The sequence below is a fragment of the Cupressus sempervirens genome, chromosome 10 (assembly GCF_028749045.1).
Source record: "Cupressus sempervirens isolate cs-2001-9-10 chromosome 10, ASM2874904v1, whole genome shotgun sequence".
Taxonomy (NCBI): Eukaryota; Viridiplantae; Streptophyta; class Pinopsida; order Cupressales; family Cupressaceae; genus Cupressus; species Cupressus sempervirens.
The window spans coordinates 498,611,709-498,630,560 of record NC_143127.1 but is presented as its reverse complement, the minus strand read 5'-3'; the positions used below and the strand labels follow the sequence as shown (position 1 = coordinate 498,630,560).

Sequence of the window (18,852 nt, the reverse complement as noted above, 5' to 3'; positions counted from 1 at the left end):
TACATACATACATACATACATATTATACAAATTATCATTTTTAATATATTGATTAAATGATGATCTGCATTTGGAACATATCAATTACACTGGCCATGTTAGTACATTTGCAGAAAATGATCCATGCTACTCAACATGGTATCAGAGCAGATTCAAACCCTTGGGAATAAGAGCAAAAGTCTGATATAAAATAGATACTGAAAACTTGTAACAGTACAAAGCTTCAGACTTGCTACTCCATCCTACAACAAAGATTTCAGCGCCCCACTGGGTCCACAACCGGTTTTTTGAGAAAAGGAAATCAAAATCACCAATCATTATCAAATAAATGAATGAATGACAGTACACACACCAGAGCCATCTGAAATATATGATGAACAATTGGGAAGTCTTATTGAATCAACTGGAGATAATAAAAACAACGTAATTACCAAGTGGCATGAGGCCATTAGCGGTCAGAATTCATGAGGATCCGATCAACACATTTTATATAGCCAGCCTACAAACTCAGAAGGAATGAAGAGGCATCTTTGAAAGCATTGCACTGGCATGGAGGATTACATTCAAAGAAGACCAGCGATTTGGAGAGATTAGTGACAGAGTAATCGAGCAAGCACTAACAAATGTATGAAAGAGTAATAATCGGATAACTCTTGATTAGTTAAAATCGATGAAGAGTAGGATCATCATCATTTTTAGAGATATGAAGATCACTACCAAAATAAAAAGCCTAAAGAGAATGTGGATCGAATTTAAGAGTAATGAGCCTAAGATTAAGATGACACTTCCGGCCCACGTATTCAAAAGTTTTCGATAGGCTGCTTTCCATTTACCATCAAGTTCACAGACCTATCATATATTTTAGATGCCTCTTTCCTGTCGTCCACCATATATACATCCTCTAGATTACAACTAGTGTTTAGGGAATCAGTTACATTGTAAGCAATTGCTTTCTCACAGCCAAATTTTGTCTCTACAATGCCAGTACATTCACAACCACCAACACTACCATCATGATTATCGGTTGTGCGACTGCCAAATTTTTCAATTCTTCTGTTTTGCTTCTTCCCAGAGCTATCAAGATTTCGTTGTTCTGAAACAGAACTAACCAAAGATCTTTCAACGTCAATCAATGAAAGCAACTGTTGGAAATGACACTCCCATACATAAGATTGAAGTCAGATAAGAACCTAACAGCCACACGGAGGATTGCACTCCAAAATGCTTTGGCACTATAGAGAACAACAATTAGCAAATATTATATGTTTCATTGGCTAATATACTTTTCAAATGTATTGTTCACCTCTGCAACATAGCAGTGAATACCTAAATGAATGGATGGATTATTTGTCATAGAGAAGAATGTTTATATTTTCTAGATTTCTACAAGAACACGTGCCTTATGACTTTAGCTGAAATTCAATCTTGCCCTACAACTCTACAAATATTGTAAACTGAACAAATTTGGTTTGTGATATGATTTGTGTCAAAGATAACAACGGAGCTATTTTTGAAAAATAAAATTAGTTCCAAGTTGGCACATCTCATAAGTGGCTGAAAGCTATTTTAAAGAATTAATCAAGTTAAGAAAGTGCCAAGCCTACAATCAAGATATAATGGGAATTGATTATTAAGAAGGGCATTGATCATTTACATGGGACGATTGGACATTCAATATCATACATTTCCTCACCTTGAAGCGATAGTCTATGTACCAAAGCCATAAAATACGTGGGAAGAGAGATTACTAGTAGCAAAATGCAGCTTTAGTGTGCACTACTAGATATCGCATTCTTCAGATAAGATTGATAGAATCTCTTAACAAAAATGGAGAGACATTACAATAATCTGTTCCAGAAACTTGGGAAGAGTGTTGTGAATAAGAAAGAAACTGTCTTCGAGTAGACATCGATAAAATCAGAGTATGTATCGTGGGAAATAGTATGGGCATGGAAGATATGGATCACTAAAATGGAAGATATATGTCATTTGTGAACTGTACAAAGCTCACAATATATATTTACTGTGGGCATCAATTTGAGAGGAGCCTTATTATGATTTATAAATATGACTATTGGTAAAGAATAAATATGTGCCTTAGAGCTAAAACCATTGTTTCCGTCACTCATAATATTTGTCAGCACAAGACAACATTCACATCAAGCTCATCTTAGTAAACTGGAGAGTGAGTTATCAAACTACAAGCTGAAGGTCATGCAAGAATCCATATTAAGCTCAAATTCACACATTTATGGTCTTCAAACAAAAATTGATTTATATATAGAAGTTCAACATATATTCTTAAATGGACCAATGTAAGAATTAATTACACAATTTGGATAAAGATGAAGTTTCATGTAATAAGGAATGGTCTCCAATTAAGTAGCCATAAAGAGGGATCATTGCACATTTGAATGCTCTAGAGTATTACATCTTAAGCTATTTGAACAAACCATTGTTCAAGAGTGGACGATAATCACATATTCGAATTGTGTAGCCCAACAAAAGTAACTCAACGTACCAGTTTAATATCAATAAAAGGATTGGCATAGTTGAGTGTGATTAATAGAAGAGTTTCGAATCATCAACAAATGAAATTTGAAGTTGAGAGCATCAAATAAAAATTAGAGACTAGATAGTACAAATGAATTAAATTAAGATGGATCCCAAATTGGTTTCAACAATATGGGCCGCCCTATTTATACACTCAAGAAGAGATGCTCAACTTGGGCTCAACCAAGGAGAAGAAAGGTTCATTTGAACCATAACCAAAGTCAATGCGAGACTTTGTTTTGATCCTCCAAATTACATAGGGAATTATTGGATCAGATCTTTAAAATTGAGAACTGCTTTAATTTTGAAGACACAAAGGAAGAGAGGAAGTTGAAACATTCTTGTATGAAATTGAAAGGGCTTGCATCCTTGTGATGGGATCATTTGTAGACTGACAAACATCAAAGAAGCAAATGAGATAATAATGTCATGATTGTCTCTCATTGGACTTGACAGTGACTGAAAACTCTATAAAAGGAATGAGTGGGAATTTTACATTGTGTGGGGGAATAATAACCAATGTTCTGTTCCCATTGTTTAACAAATGCCTATATATGGAGGCATTATCTTATTTGATGCACATGTACCTTCATTGGAGAAAATAGTATCAAGGATGTTCATGTGCAAATAAGTATTCTTATCTTTTACATTTATCTACCATTGTAGTCCCTTCCCTACTTGTAATTCTATACATACTATAAGAGTTAATTGCCTTGATCCTTTCCTTTATGTTTGAGGATGTTCTTGCAAGAAAAGAAGGTTGGTACTTTACACATGCTACCAAATATTGTGTAGAGTCAATCCTATGACAGTAACTCTAAAGAAGTTGTAATCTAGAATTCATTAGTCATCTGATGATCAGGCTGACTAAAGTGGGACTCTTGAAGCAAATATTCACAATGACTCAGATTATGATTATCCTATATTTAGAGGGAGTCTGGCACTTCTTCAAAGGCAATGTAGGAGCTCAAAATATGTGTATGATTTCATGATTTTGATGGGCCTACCTTCCTGTACATAATGAGGAAGTAATGACATCACTAGAAAGTCAGGAAGATTGATATTAGATTCAAAGGGAGTTTGACAAGCGTCCTTAGGCGAAGAGAGCTCTAAGGGAGTAATTAGAGAACTTGACTTCCCAGGATTGTTGTTCAGAGGTAGAAATTTGAAGTGTGATCTCTTCTCTATAAGGGAAAAGTTCAAAGTGAAATTCCTTGTAATGCATTCTTCTCTGTGAGAGAGAATTGAGGTGAAAGCCCTTGTACCACCCTCTAACTTGGTTCATGGTGGTCACTATTTCACATAGGATATGTAATGAAAGGTGACGATCTTTCGTTGACATATATAAATAGAAGGTGTAACAACTAGTTTTCTCAAGTCTTAATTAACAACTTAACATATCAAGAAATACAGTTATTACTTCATTTTCATATGAAGACAGTTAAATTAGTTACATTCATATGAATGAGATCAACTGTTAAAATCAATTAGACAAAATTTCATAACTAAGAATTGAAATACCATAAATGAATTTTCTATGGAAATTAAAATCTACATACCATGGAATTTGAACCGATAAATCATTGTAAAAATGCTTCTATAATCGCCCAGATTAGTCCACAAATACCACTATAATAATATCATATAATGACTACCATTCAATATCGCTATATCAAAATTAGGGCATCATATACCACTGTATCAATTAGGGCATTGATTACCATTGAATCATTTAGGGCTTCAGATACCACTGTATCACTTAGGGCTTCAATTATGACTGGATCATTTAGAGCATCAGATACCATTGTATCAATTAGGGCTTTAGATACCACTGAATCAATTAGGGCTTAGATATCACTGTATCATTCCTTTCCTTCCGATTGCTTAATTGTGGCAATAACATAAGATTAGAAGATATGCTCATATTTATTATTTATATAAATGAAAGATTGATATAACAATCCATCAGATAAATCTTTCTCTCGCAACTAAATGTAAAATAACTGTAACAATGATAAAACTCAATTAATCTTACCTTAGTCTTGTATATACATCATAAAAGTAAAAAATATCTGTTTCCGACAAGCAATTGAATGTATAGATTACCTTTGTCTATTGTACGTCCGACCACTTGGGGAGAGGGAAACATTGTCAAGGGCTTAACCACCCAACATTAGATCATAACTTATCTCCACATAATCTCTACCGAGAAAGGCCCTCCCTACCTGGAATAGATAGGGAACATCTTGTCATCCACTGAGCATCTTGGTATCTAAACACACCACTCAACTCGACAACAGGAGAATACAATAAACATGATCATGCATGAGCTATTAAATATTTCCTTTTAAAAATGATAAACATTGTTATGTCGTAATTGATACTATTTTATGTTATTGTAGATTCTCTTCTCTCACCTCTTCACCCTTTTTCTTGTCTATACAGCCGGGTGAGTCCCAGGTGTTCAGAATTCTCAGAACAACCGGTTCTTTCTGTTGATTCTCAACTATTTCATAATTAACATATATTCCAGCTTATCACAATCTGTGATTTGAGAGATTATATTCTTTAAAGATTGTAGAATTGATTGTTTAATTCTAATATCCATTGGCATAATGATTTATGGATCCATACTATGGTTACTTGGCCATCACTTGCCATGAATAAGGTTAAATTAAAAGAAATTCAATCTGTAAATTTGAACAAGATATCAAACAAGATATCATCATGATAAATGCTGAAACTTGCTGTTATGAATAATCAATAACAATGACATGGAATATTCAACAAAACTTATTCATGGAAGGGAAAGAAGTCCCCAAGCCTAGCTGGCTGCTATGGAAAATGATTTAAAACTCTGGAATATTTGGAATGATTAACACATGACCTGATATAAATTTGGAAATGTCTGGAGTTTGCAAGTTGATTTGAAAATAGCTTCCCTCCAGTTGCTTGAAAATATCACCACAATGTATATGCACTTTTATCCTCAGCAAGAAATACTGATACGACTAGGAGTACAGATTGGGTTACTTTGAACAAAGCTTCTTAAAAAAATATAACAGGTATTTGCTAGGTTTGCTGCAGGGAATCGACACAAGAAGAATATGAAAATTAGGTGTGATGAGGGCGGAAGGAAATGTTGGAAAAGACGCTGCATATAGGTAGTTGGGTGCTGAAATATGTAGTATTCGTTTTCTATACATGGCTTCAAATAAAAAGAATGGTCGGGTGTTGTGGATTTTATGTTCGTCTCTTCTCACGGCTTCCATATCATAAGATTAAAATCGTGACTAATAAAAGAAAGTCGGGCATGCTTAAAGATATAACTCGGGTGAATGAAAGGAGTCAGATACTAGGAGAATAATAATCTTTGCCTCTCTCGACTCATGATATAAAAAGGTTTAAAGAAGACTCTTTGGCTTTCCTAACTTAAAAGATTATTTGCCTAATTAAAAGGCCAAGTGTTTAATTGGTTATAAACAAGGAAAGAATAAAAAGAATGGAAAGAGAGTTGGAAGATTAAAATTCGAATATTATTATAATTCAAATGTTATTATATTTTGAATATTATTATTAGTTTATATTTATATATGTACATGTAAATATATTAATGAGGTGACATCATTTTATTAAAATAATTATAATATAATGGTTGTGCCATTTCATTTTTATATCTATATGTACGTATATACATATATTTTATAATAATAGGGTCAAAGATCATTTAAAATCCTTTGAGGTACGTTTTATGTTTTAACTCAATTCTTTTATGTTTCTCAATTTATTAATTTAAATAGCTCATGCAGTTTCATCGATTGTATCCTGTTGTTCAAGTCGCTAGGTCCTCAACCCATTTGCTCAGTGATGGTGATGCTCTTGTGTGTAATTCTTTTCTGACAATGCTTCCACCCTTTTGACGTGCTTCCTACAAGGAAATTCTTTGCAGTTAAATCATATTATCATAACAAGTTATTTAATCATAAACAATCATAACGGCTAACCGCCTATTCAATTCCATGAAGTTGTGATAAATAATTATAACGACTATCTTACCATTTTGCAATATTATAAAAAATTTAACCGTTAATTGACTTTATGTGAACATCAATGACTATATTTTAAATTAGGTCAAAAATTTGGATGTAACAGAAGGTGACCATTGTAAGGTGATGATCTTATAAATGGTAGACTTGTTATCATGACAGACTTCATTAAGTTGTTGTGCTGGAAGTCATGATAACGAACTTATCATGATCAGACTTCATTAAGTTGTTGTCCCAGAGTGTCGGATATCATGATACTTGTCATGATAGAGTTCATGACATAGTGATTTCTAGTTATTTGATCGACTTTATTAAGTTGTCTCAAAGTGTCAGAAATCAGATAACTCATATCCTACTAGGATATAATGTATTCTTTTGGTAAGAATTAAGGACTTGGTGCCAGTCTATGTTACCTGGGGACACGTTTCCACCCCTAAACCCGAAGTTTCAAAAACAGGGACGGTTTTGGGGATGGGGGGACGGTAGGGGATGTTTCCCAGACGTCCCCACTTAGAGAAGAAAATAGGAAACGCGTCCCCGAAACTTCAGAAACAATCAACGAGTTTCTGAACCACGTTGACCATTTCGGGGACTGCTTTTTCATTTCCTAATGTCCCGAGGACTGCATAAAAGGTTTCCTATTAAAATTTATTAAACTCAAAAAAACCATTAAAAAAATGATTTTCCAGTCATCTGTAGGCCCGGACATGTGGAGGTCAATTTTTTTATAAAATATATTATAAAATGAATGATTAGGGGCAACTGTCATAGTATCTTTGTTTTCATTTTGAAGCTCAGGATGATAGTGATAGTGACTTTGATATGGATGATTAGGGGCTGTTGCCTTAGTATCTTTTGTTTTCATTTTGACTTTAATGTTTCAGACTTTGGAGTGATTTGTCTTGACATTATAATATTATATGATCATTGATACACTATAGTTGATACTTCAAAAGTTTAAAACTTTAAAGTTTGAGTCTTTATCTATTCAATGTTTCCATTTTATTGAGAGTTGATGTTTTTCATTCTCTTATTTGATTCATTTCATTATGTACTAATGGTATTTTAAGTACTTAAATGATGATTGAAAATGATGCTATTTAGAATTTTCTATGATGATTTGATTAGATGCTGATAGGTATGCTCTATGATCATTGATGAATCATTATTTGATGAATGAAATTGATAATTTTAAACTATGTTGTTGTGATGAATGTAGAATTGATGAATATATTCAAAAATATATATATATATATAAAGCCGTCCCCTGCCATCCCCTATTTTGGCAAAAAAAAAAAATGTCCCAAAAACCTGTTTCCTCATCCCCCCGTCCCCTTGTCCCAGAAACTTGGGGTAACATAGGTGCCAGTGCACATCCTAGAAGAATAAAAGTGTGACAAACATCTCATGATTGACATTTCTTGTTGTCATACTTCGAATTATATTGAAAGATAACATCTAAGTTGATGGATATATGTTGATATGCCATTCCAAAAATATCATATTGAGATGATATCTCTTCATATGCTTGAGAGCATAATGTATTATATAAATCCTCCCTAGCTAAGAGGGAATCTTAAAGTCATAGCTTCAGTCGGATTAATTCGGTCTTGAGATATATTGCTTTTTTGGAAAATCATCATTTCCTATATATACTTATTCATGTTATATATATATATATATATATTATACATATATATTTATATATATTATACAAATTATTAATTTTAATATATTAATTAAGTGATGATTAAACCCTAGAGACATGTCTCTTCATGAGACGTGTCTCCTCTCATATTTATATGAGGTTCAAATCTGCATTTGGAACATATCAATTACAATGGCCATGTTAGTACACTTGCAGAAAACGATCCATGTTACTCAACAATCTGCTCTATCCAATCTAAGACATTTCAACCTCTTACTAGTTTTCATCTTTACTCTGGCTTTGAAGATCTTGAACATGTAGAAAGCTTCAAATTTACACTTAAAAAACACAACTCACATCATTTTGGAGCAATCATCTACAAACAACATGAAGTACCTATCTCCATTATAACTTTGGGTTCCTATTGGATCATAGATCGACGTGAACTATGTCTAGGATTCTTTCAGAAGAGTAACTTTTACTTAGAAAGCTAGAATTGGTTAACTTCGCAAGATGACATTCTTTACACATTACATTGTCTAGTTTCTTCTCTAGATTAGGCAATTCTCTAACCTCTTTCATCTTACTTACTTTGACTAGATTATCAAAGTTAACATGACAAAACCATATTAGATAACTTTTAATAGGAGAATTTAGTTGGAACAAGTTACTTCTGGTTTGTTCATTGATATCGATCACATTTCTTGATTTTCGAATTATTTTGCACATTCCTTTGTTGAACTCCAATCTGTATCCTTTGTTATTTAATTGAGCAACACTTAACAAATTGTATTTTAATCGTTCATCCCAATAGACATCATCACAGTTTGTTTTTTTATTCAAAACAATAGTACCTCTACCTTTCGAAAGTATGCCTTGTGAGGAGCTTAACCCTGTTAAGAGTTACAAAGACACTGTTAGGTGTTATCATGTTAGGGGATTTATCTCTTGTCTTGTTAGGAGCTTTACCTTGTTAGGGATAGCCTTGTTAAGGGACTTTAACACGTGTCACCTTGTTAACGGATTTACAAAGACCTGTAAGGATCCACCCTATTAAGGGATTTCACCTATTGCAATTGTTAGGGAACAATAGAAGGAATGATCTATGAAACAACACTACCTCTGCCCGATAAGATCCACTTAAGTTCAGACTTACTTCTTAATGCACTTCTCTTCTTCCTGGCTCGATCACACCTTCCACTTCTTCACTACAAAAGATGGACCATGATCAATATCACAAAAAATGTTCTCTTACCTGTTTATATTGGTTTACCTTTTCCATCAACTTATCCAAATTCTAAATGTATTACTGTTATGAAATTCAAATGTCCTTCCTAGATCCAACCGCCATAAGGCAATATCTTATGCTCTATAACACTTTGACAGGATTGCAGTGACTAATTCATAGAATTTTGTGCTAAAGGTCATGTACGTTTTGACCAATCACTTGCTTCCTCTAGAATCTTCTTCACATTGTTTTTGGTCAATGTAATGCTAGATCACCTCTTCCACATGTAGATCCACGTCACTGGATCATGACTGACTCATCCAAAGTCATTACAACCTTGTCACCGGTCGTCAATCATTGGGTAACTAACTGACACTTAAGAACTTGTTCTTCTTTAATCTATTCAACCTATTCATTGAACCCTCTCAGCTTAACTGGTCACCTGTCACTACTTCACCGGTCATCTTTCCATCTTGGAAATGCTTCACTTGTAATGATAATGAGTTGATATCGTAACCACAATAGCTTCAATGTCTTGTCCACATCATCCTGCGATCACTTCTCTTTATTCAACATGGGTTTGATAAACCAATTAAATCACCTCTTGCTTGTCACTAACTGTTCTACATGCACATGTCACTAAATCATTGATCAACTTACTCTTCTCTATACTCTTCAGGAGACAACCCCAATACTCTCTTGACGATCATACTCATTGATCCTTATTGCATTACTCTATTCACCATAATTATGCTTGGCATAATACTAGGAACACTAAGTCAATAGTTGACATCAATGACATCACAATAACTAATCATTATGCAATCTAATCTGTTTAATGACATTACTAATCGTCACTCATCATACCATCAATTATGCCAACAATTTGCTAAAGAAGTTTTAAAGACTTTAAAATAAATGCAATTGCTAGAATGGAGACTTGATCCTATGTATTCTAGTATCCTGCGTGCATACTAAATTTTGAAGGGTTGGTTATACGCATGGATTTTTGGATTGTGACATGTGGACGTCATCTTGCAAAATGCAATGATCATTGAATATGCATGATAAATATAGGTGAAAATACTTATAAACTGCGAGGTGTTTACAATCCACTAGATATGAGCCAAACTCCACAACCTTTGCCAACATTCGCCGTTTCTCCTACATGGCTGGTATGAAATAACAGACTTGTAACAATATAATGATTGGAGCTGTTGTCAAATTTTGTTGTTGGAAAGGCATAGAAAAATATGCATACCAAAGGTGGAAGCATAGCCAAGGGACGCAAACTGTTTAAGACAAAATGTTCTAGATAAATATCATATATAATGCAATGTTTTACAGCAGGCTATGGATGTCCATCAAGGCACAATGAAAGGTAATCTTTAATCAAATAGTTGACAATAACTATCTTCTTACCCATAGGCATCTTGGGAGGTATACTTTTATTAGTTGGAAATATTCTTGAAGGTATACATAACAAAATGTAGAGTTATTGACAAAGTGCTTCACAGAATAATCTAGAGATTTTATCTCAAGGGATGTAATAAAGTGATTACAAGTTCTGTTAAAATGGAGTCATTGACAAGCCTTTAGAAACTTTCAAGCAAATGCAATCTACGAAGTTTGGTGATATTCTAATTTATTGATAAGTTCTTTTATTCAAGCGAAAGAGTTTTGAAGCAAGGGATGAACATTACTTCATAGTGTTGATTGCATATTGTTTTGATAGAAATTCTCTGACATACATGCATGCGTAATGGGAAAGAATGAACAATGCTTGTGACCTATTTTACATAATGCCTCATTGATATGTTAACTCATTGTCTTGAGCTAATATGGAATTGCATAAATACAGATCAAAAAGACAAATAAGTAGTTTATAAAGCACTGCCTTATACAAAGTGCATAAAATGATTTGTGGAAAAGAAATGACTCTTAAGAGTTAAGACATACCATCTCATATAACATTAGGATAGTAAATACACATCCAAGATGTAGAATTGTAGAGAATGCATATATATCATTGCTAGGCCGCCATAGAGACACATTGATGGAAAATGTTATCTTGTGGGTTCTATCAGTTCAACATATTTACATGATCGTGCACTTGCGAAAAATATTGAAAATAAACACACTATGTTTCAAGTTGTGTTTGTAACTGTGTGGGTGTTCAAGCTTGAGGAGCTACAAAAATGGTTGCAAACTATATGACCAAACTCTTCATGTATATCAGCAAATACTTATCATTGCAAAATATTAACACGTGAAATTCTATATGCATCCAACATCTCTAGTTACACCTGGGGTTCTCCCAATCCATGAGAATGTGTTCGCTCGAGTACAAAGAAGATACCAAACTCGTGTATGATGAGAAAAGCTCAAGACAAGGTGTCAACACCCTTAAACCACATTATGGGATTAGTTGTATTGAAATCCTTAGTGTTCAAGCATTACTAGGAGCTGCTGGACAAAGTTTGGTCAAGGCAACATTTATATTTGAGAAGGTTCATTGAAGACACTGAACAAAATAATAACTAAAATCATGACTTGAATGGCAAAAGCCTCTTTGTACTAGTTATGAGAAAGTAGTCTCTCTCAACATGTGCACCTTCAAGAGCCATGAATGTATGATTTTACAAGAAATATATTTATTGACCTATTCAAAACATAGTTGAAAATTTCGGTCTTAACAATATCTCGGTCGACCCGAAAAAGTTCATAATCTTGGAATTGACAAAAACTCAGCAGAAACATCAACACTTTTATCGAACATTTGAAAATATATAAAAGTGTCTTTGTACTAGTTATGAGAAAGTAGTTTCTCTCAACATGTGCACCTTCAAGAGCCATGAATATATGATTTACAAGAAATATATTTATTGACCTATTCAAAACATAGTTGAAAATTTCGGTCTTGACAATATCTCGGTCAACCCAAAAAAATTCAAAATCTCGAAATTGACAAAAACTCAAGAGAAACATCAACACTTTTATCGAGCATTTGAAAATATATAATTTCTTAAAATATTCTTAAAAACGCACACAACTTGATACTTGCATTTTACCACTCAGTGCTCATGATATGTCCCATATTTGTAAATGATGAAATTGGAAAGCACAAATCAGGTGCGATTCAATATGTGATCTATTCTCCAATAAGACTGTTTCTACAAACTCAATAGTCTCGCTATTTGAGAGATTATTAAGATTAATATGTGAAACAGGATGCACATCTGTAAATTCCTAATTGCTTTTTGAGAGATTAACAAGATAAAAACGAAAAACATGCAAATTGTCACCTTTTGATATTAGTCTTTATGGCATCCGCAAAAAACAAATGACCTGAAGATAGAGGCAACTTCAGATTGGAGTGAAATGGCAAAAAAATGACTAGAAATAAAGTTTTGACCACAATTAATGTTTTTGTCGACTACATAAAAGTAAAAAAAAAAACCTTAAATGTCTGAAGCCTGACGTGTTTTGTGTTGATCGATTTTGTCCAAGATATTTTGCGATTTTTTAGCATTTTTCAAAATTATTTTGCCTTGAGATTTTTAAAATTATTTCACCCTACGAGTTTGGAAATAGCATTGCCGATTTTTTGAGCAATAATATCGTTTACCATATTGAATCGTGATATATCGTGCCATGCACGATATTCTTGAGCTATTTTCAACTATGATTCAAGAAATGTAGGATGATTTTAAAATAGATGGATTCCTTTAAGGATAAATTTTATGGGTATGCTTCTTATATGAGATCGATTAAACATATGCCTATATTCCTCAACTTCCACTCATAATGCATGGGGTACAGAGGCCTATTATTTCATACAAAAATGTATTATAAGAAGGTTTCAAGGAATTTCAAACCAGAACTTTATAGTTATAACAATGGAATATTCCTATGAAATATTGATAGATTTATGTAGTAACATGGAGTTAGGAAATACTATTGACAAACATGAATTCAAATCTGTGATAGTGAGCGAGTCCTCTGCGAAAATGTGGAGATGCATAGTAGAAAATGAACATGCTTTGCATTTTAGTGTCAATGCTTCTAAGGGGAAGTATATTAATAAGCACATGGATAGTTTAACAAAAACTTTTGAAGGTGTAAAAGATTCCACAACAATTTTGATATTTTAAGATGGCAATAAAGGATGTCCAACTAGTTTAGTTAGTGTGTACTTCTTGGGGGGATTGTTCTGGAAGGATGATTGATACTGTGGCAATGATCAATACATCATGCAATTCACTAGATCATGAGAAGGCTCAATATCACCTACTTCACTAGGATCAATTATTCAAGCTTCTTAGAATGTATTGGTTTCAAGTTTGTCATGTCCCCATTTTGGAGGCAATTTGATTTAATTAATTTAATTAATTAGGTTGTCCAAAATAATGAATATTTTATGAGGATGACTAATTAATTATTTTAATTAAATAAATAAGTGGTATTAAGTTAATTATTTATAAAGTTATCAAATAAATAAATATTAAAAGGTAACTTTATATTTAATTAATTTAATAAAGTGACTTGAATTATAAAATATTTTATAAAGTCACTTAATAGATAGAACAAAATAATGTTCTAGAAGCTTCTGGAGAAAGTGGAGGAAAAAGAATAAATAGGCACCCCGGGCTTCATTCTAATCATCCAAATTTGTTGTTGTTGATGTTGATGTTTGTTGATGTGCATTGTGGAGCCTAGGGTTTCTGCAATAGTCACAACTGGCCATTGAGAACGAAAACTCTCAATTGGTATGCAATTTTGAGGGTGTGAAATATCACTTGAATTATTGCAGCTGGGAGGAAGATACTTCAGTCTTCTATTTGTGCTACATTGAGAAAAAATATTTGTGGCCATTGAGAACGAAAACTCTCAATTGGTGCGCGATTTTGAGGGTGTGAAATATCACTTGAATTATCGCAGCTGGGAGGAAGATACTTCAGTCTTCTATTTGTGCTACATTGAGAAAAAATATTTGAGTACGAAAAAGCAGGCCGAAAAAGCAGAACCGAAAAAGCAGGCCGAAAAAAGCAGTCTGAAAAAAGCAATCCGAAAAAAGTAATCCGAAAAAGCAAATTCGAAAAAGCAAAGAAAATTATTACAGCTATCTACAATCAGGGGCGGCAGCTAGAGAGGCACAACTTAGGCACTTGAGAAGGTTATTTTTTGTTCAGTGGTATTGCAATACATCTATACTTTAAGGTGACTTCATATGCCAGGTTCGATGTGTATTTTCATAGTTGCCTTTCACTATAGAGTGTTGTTGTAATTGTCATTTCCTATCAAACCTATCATTCATTAATAGATACATCATTCATTTTTACATTCCTCACAATGGTATCAGCAATCCATGGCTTTAGTTGTATTTAATCATGCATGTGATTAGCGTACTGCTGTAGGGGAGTATTGAAGTTAGATATTTAGTGTTGCATTAGTTTTCATTGGCAGCTGTAGGTGCATATTACTTTACCAGCAATCATCATATTTTGATATCTTTGTAAATGCCAATAGTCTTGGCTAACTTAGTATGAATATTGTATTGGACACTCATTCTCAATTAAGGAGATACAATTGCTGGTCATTAATAGTTGTCTTTGAGCATTAATATGTCATTTTTTATCAGCCAGTTAGCTTGCATACCAACTGTTTGTTAAAATACCAGTTGGCTGTAGGTGATCATTTTCATGATTAGAACTCATATATGCATTCACTATTGCCAAAATTAGTTGTATACTTATGTTAGGTCATTGTTTAGACAATTTGGAGTCTTTTGTAAGCATTCTCTTTGAGGCAAATCCAAACAAGAATCACTGCAGCAATCTCAAAAGTTATATCAGTCAGAGGACTCTTGCTTGCAAAGTGTTTGACAAAATGTCAAACAACTGAAGTATAAAGATTTTTGGTGTTTGAAGGAGTTATAACCTGTTGGGGTTATTACAAAGTTATACTTTTATAAGTAATGCCTTATGGTTAATTTTGTCAAGGTCAATTAACTCTTTTTGTGTGAAATTATGAGGTTAATTAACCTCTCCAAAACATGCAAATAAAAGTTAGTTGTTAACCAAGGAACTAAGGTAGTTATTTTTGAAAGCCTATAAATAAGAGGCTGATGTGATGTACATGGGAATAATTTTTATGAAAGGGAAACTATAGTGAAATTGTTAGAGACTTTTTGGCTTTACATGTAGTATGCAAATCTTTTGAACTTGTATATTTTCTGGAGGACAATAATGAATGCATCTAGTTCGTATGTCTAAATGTGTTTGTTGAGTTATCATTACTGACTTATTGTGTTAAGTTGGTGGTGTCTTGTTTATTTATGGAATCCAATGGTTTCTAGTTTAAGTAGGATATGTAATAAATGAAGCAGAAACAAGTCCTGGTATCTTCATCTGAATGTGATAATTTTTCTCCTCGTATGTTGAGATTTGTTATCTTTATTTCGGTATTGTATATTCATCTTATTATCCACTCAAATCTCTTATAATTGTCATCGTTTTATGAGATCTCATTTGGTATTTGTATGTTTATCATTTGGGCTTCTAGTTGCTCAACTATCAGTAGCCTCGTTTGATTCTTAAACTTTTGAGCTTGACTTGTGTATAATGTGTACTCTATGTCCATGCATATACACTTGTATCATAGTTTATATTTCTTACAATAAAGTGTGTTACCTACTATATGGTTGCTCTTGTATATTAAAGGTATTTAACCTTGAGTTTGGATTTTAACTTTAGATTTGAAATCTAAATTCGGGCTCTTGATGAGAGGCGCCCGTATACATAACAACACACATATACATTGTCTTTCGAAAAAGGAATCAAATTACCCTTTCAAGTGTGCTTGTCTATATGAGATGTGTGAGTCTATATGCTATCTGATTGTAACTTGCTTTTATTGAAGTGCATACTTGATCCCAATCTTCACAAACTCCTTTGTTTATAAACTTTCTTCTTCCTCCATGATGAATGTTCGCACGAGTGTCTCTATTTGAAAATGCTGCAAATTCTAGGATAAGATGAAGGATGATAAGATAAAGATAGACAATACCTGGAAAACAAATTGCAGTTGGGAAAACAATAATGTTAGCTTTGAACTTGGCACTTCTGCAAAGTTTTGTTTGGGCTCAAAACATGACATAAATTCTGATTTTGTTTCCATTTTACAATACATTTTCATTGCCATACATTCTGATTTCATTTCCATTTGCAATGCATCAGGGTGCATACTTAATCTCAATCTTCACAAACTCCTTTGTTTTAAAACTTACTTTTCTTCCATAATGAATGTTCTCACAAGTCTTTATTTCATAATGCTGCAAAGGCTAGGAAAAAATGACAGATGACGAGATAAAGTAAAACAGACAATACCTGGAATACAAATTGTAGTTGGGAAAAAAATAATTTAGCTATGAACTTGGCACTTCTGCAATATTTTGTATGGGTTCAAAAGATGACATTAATTCTGATTTCATTTCCATTTGCAATTTCTTTGAGGTATGTTCAATTTCTGTATTTGCTTTCTTTTGAAAATACTGCTAGATTGTGCTCAGCTCACTTCTTTGATGTCATATACACGCAGAATGAAATGAATTACTATTTTTTTGTTATTGTACTGAAATCTTAAGAATAGATGTATTTGGGAAATATGCACGTTTTTGTACAAAATTTTTTTCTTAAAATGTTAGACTTCTGAGCATTGATTACATAAATTCATTTAATTGTATTTTGAACTTTGACTAGTGTACTGCTGTTTCTAGTATTTAACCATCATGCTGTAAACTCGTTAGTTATGGGGAGATTCATGTATTATTATTTCTAATACTTATGCAATTAATCTTTGCCATGTTCAAGAGAAATGCTCACCAAATAAGCTGGCATGGATGATATGTTTATTTTGTTTCTTTAGCATCATGGAAATTGAGTAGTGTTAGCATCTTATCCTTGTATATAATGACTTACAGGTTGTCCATCCAGCTCCTGGTAATGCTCATGGTACACTTGTGAATGGAGTCCTTCATCATTGTGGGCTTCCATCAGCAGGATGCTCAAATGAACCTAATGCATATGAAATTGAAGAAGATGGTGATACAGAGCTTCAGATCCATCCTCTAGATTGTGATGATGGACAGTCAACTTTATCATCTATGAATACTGCATCCTCAATACGACCAGGAATTGTGCATAGGTTGGATAAAGGAACAAGTGGCTTGCTTGTTGTAGCTAAGGTAAATTCTATTCCTTTCACACATACACAAAGACACAGAAATGTCAACTTGCTTATCGGTTCATGTTTGCTACAAGAGGCTGGGAAATCTATTATGCATTTCATTTATGTTCATAGTTGAAGATGCAAGGGACAAGGGAATGGAAAAATTATAGTATAGGTTAAGCTGAATGGAAAGTAACTTTATTTATGAAAATTGCCAATATTATTTGGGGATAGAACCTATTGGGTTGCAAAAATAGCTTTCAAAAGCACAAAATATCTCATATATCAATGGAATTTACTTTGTATAACAAATTGATGAATAATCACATATAAAAATTAGTTGCTAAATGATATTTACATAAGGTCATAATCCAATTGCCCCCTTCCTAAGCAATTTTAGTATGGTGGACTGTTAGCCTATTCAACAAGTTCCCATAGGCTAATGAGTTAGGGTTAGGGAACTCGTGGCAATTTCTGTAATGTCCCCTCTTTAGTTCGACATGACATTGATCATGGATTTTGCCTATTCCAGACTCTCGTAGGCAAATGGTGTGGAGAGAGAGTCAATTTTGCGGATCAGATGGTCATATCTTGCTCTTGAAGAAGTGTTAAGAGGTTATATTTTATTATTATGTGTTATTGGGGCCTACATGTTATAATTTTAAGTTGAGTTGCACTTTTTATTTTATAAAATTACTCTATTATAAAAAGTGCATTATAATGAGATTTTATAAAGGATGTTTCTAGAAGTTCTAGAAAAAGTGCATTATAATGAGATTTTATAAAGGATGTTTCTAGAAGTTCTAGCAACTTCTTAGAAAAGTGAATAAATAGAGGGCTGGGCTTCTCATTTTGGACATGCTTGGATTTGAGATTTCTTCTACTTCTTCCATTGTGGAGCAAATTTATAGTCTCTTGGGTCTGCAAATTATTTGATCTTTGGGAACGAATCACTCCCTTGGATTGGCGACTTTGAGGGTGTGAAATATCACCTGAATTGTTGCATTTGAGGAGTTGGTAATTCAGCCATCTCATTTGGACTTCAATGAGATTCAGTTATAAGGGTTTACTTTGGTTGGAATAAGGGTTTCAGTTGTGCCCTAGCATTTGTGGATTGATTAACAGGGTTTGTAGACACAGTTGTGCAT

At 33.3% G+C, this 18,852-nt stretch overlaps 1 protein-coding gene across 4 annotated transcripts in view; it reads left to right on the top strand.

Annotated features, from left to right (window-relative positions):
* The window catches only part of LOC149534844 (RNA pseudouridine synthase 2, chloroplastic-like), a 266,975-nt gene that overhangs the window by 54,354 nt on the left and 193,769 nt on the right, over positions 1-18,852 (top strand). For all 4 annotated transcript variants that reach the window (XM_089804524.1, XM_089804521.1, XM_089804525.1 and 1 more), the window contains one exon: positions 17,457-17,720. In XM_089804524.1, the coding sequence (XP_089660650.1) occupies positions 17,457-17,720 (264 nt within the window). The remainder of the gene's footprint in view (positions 1-17,456; positions 17,721-18,852) is intronic.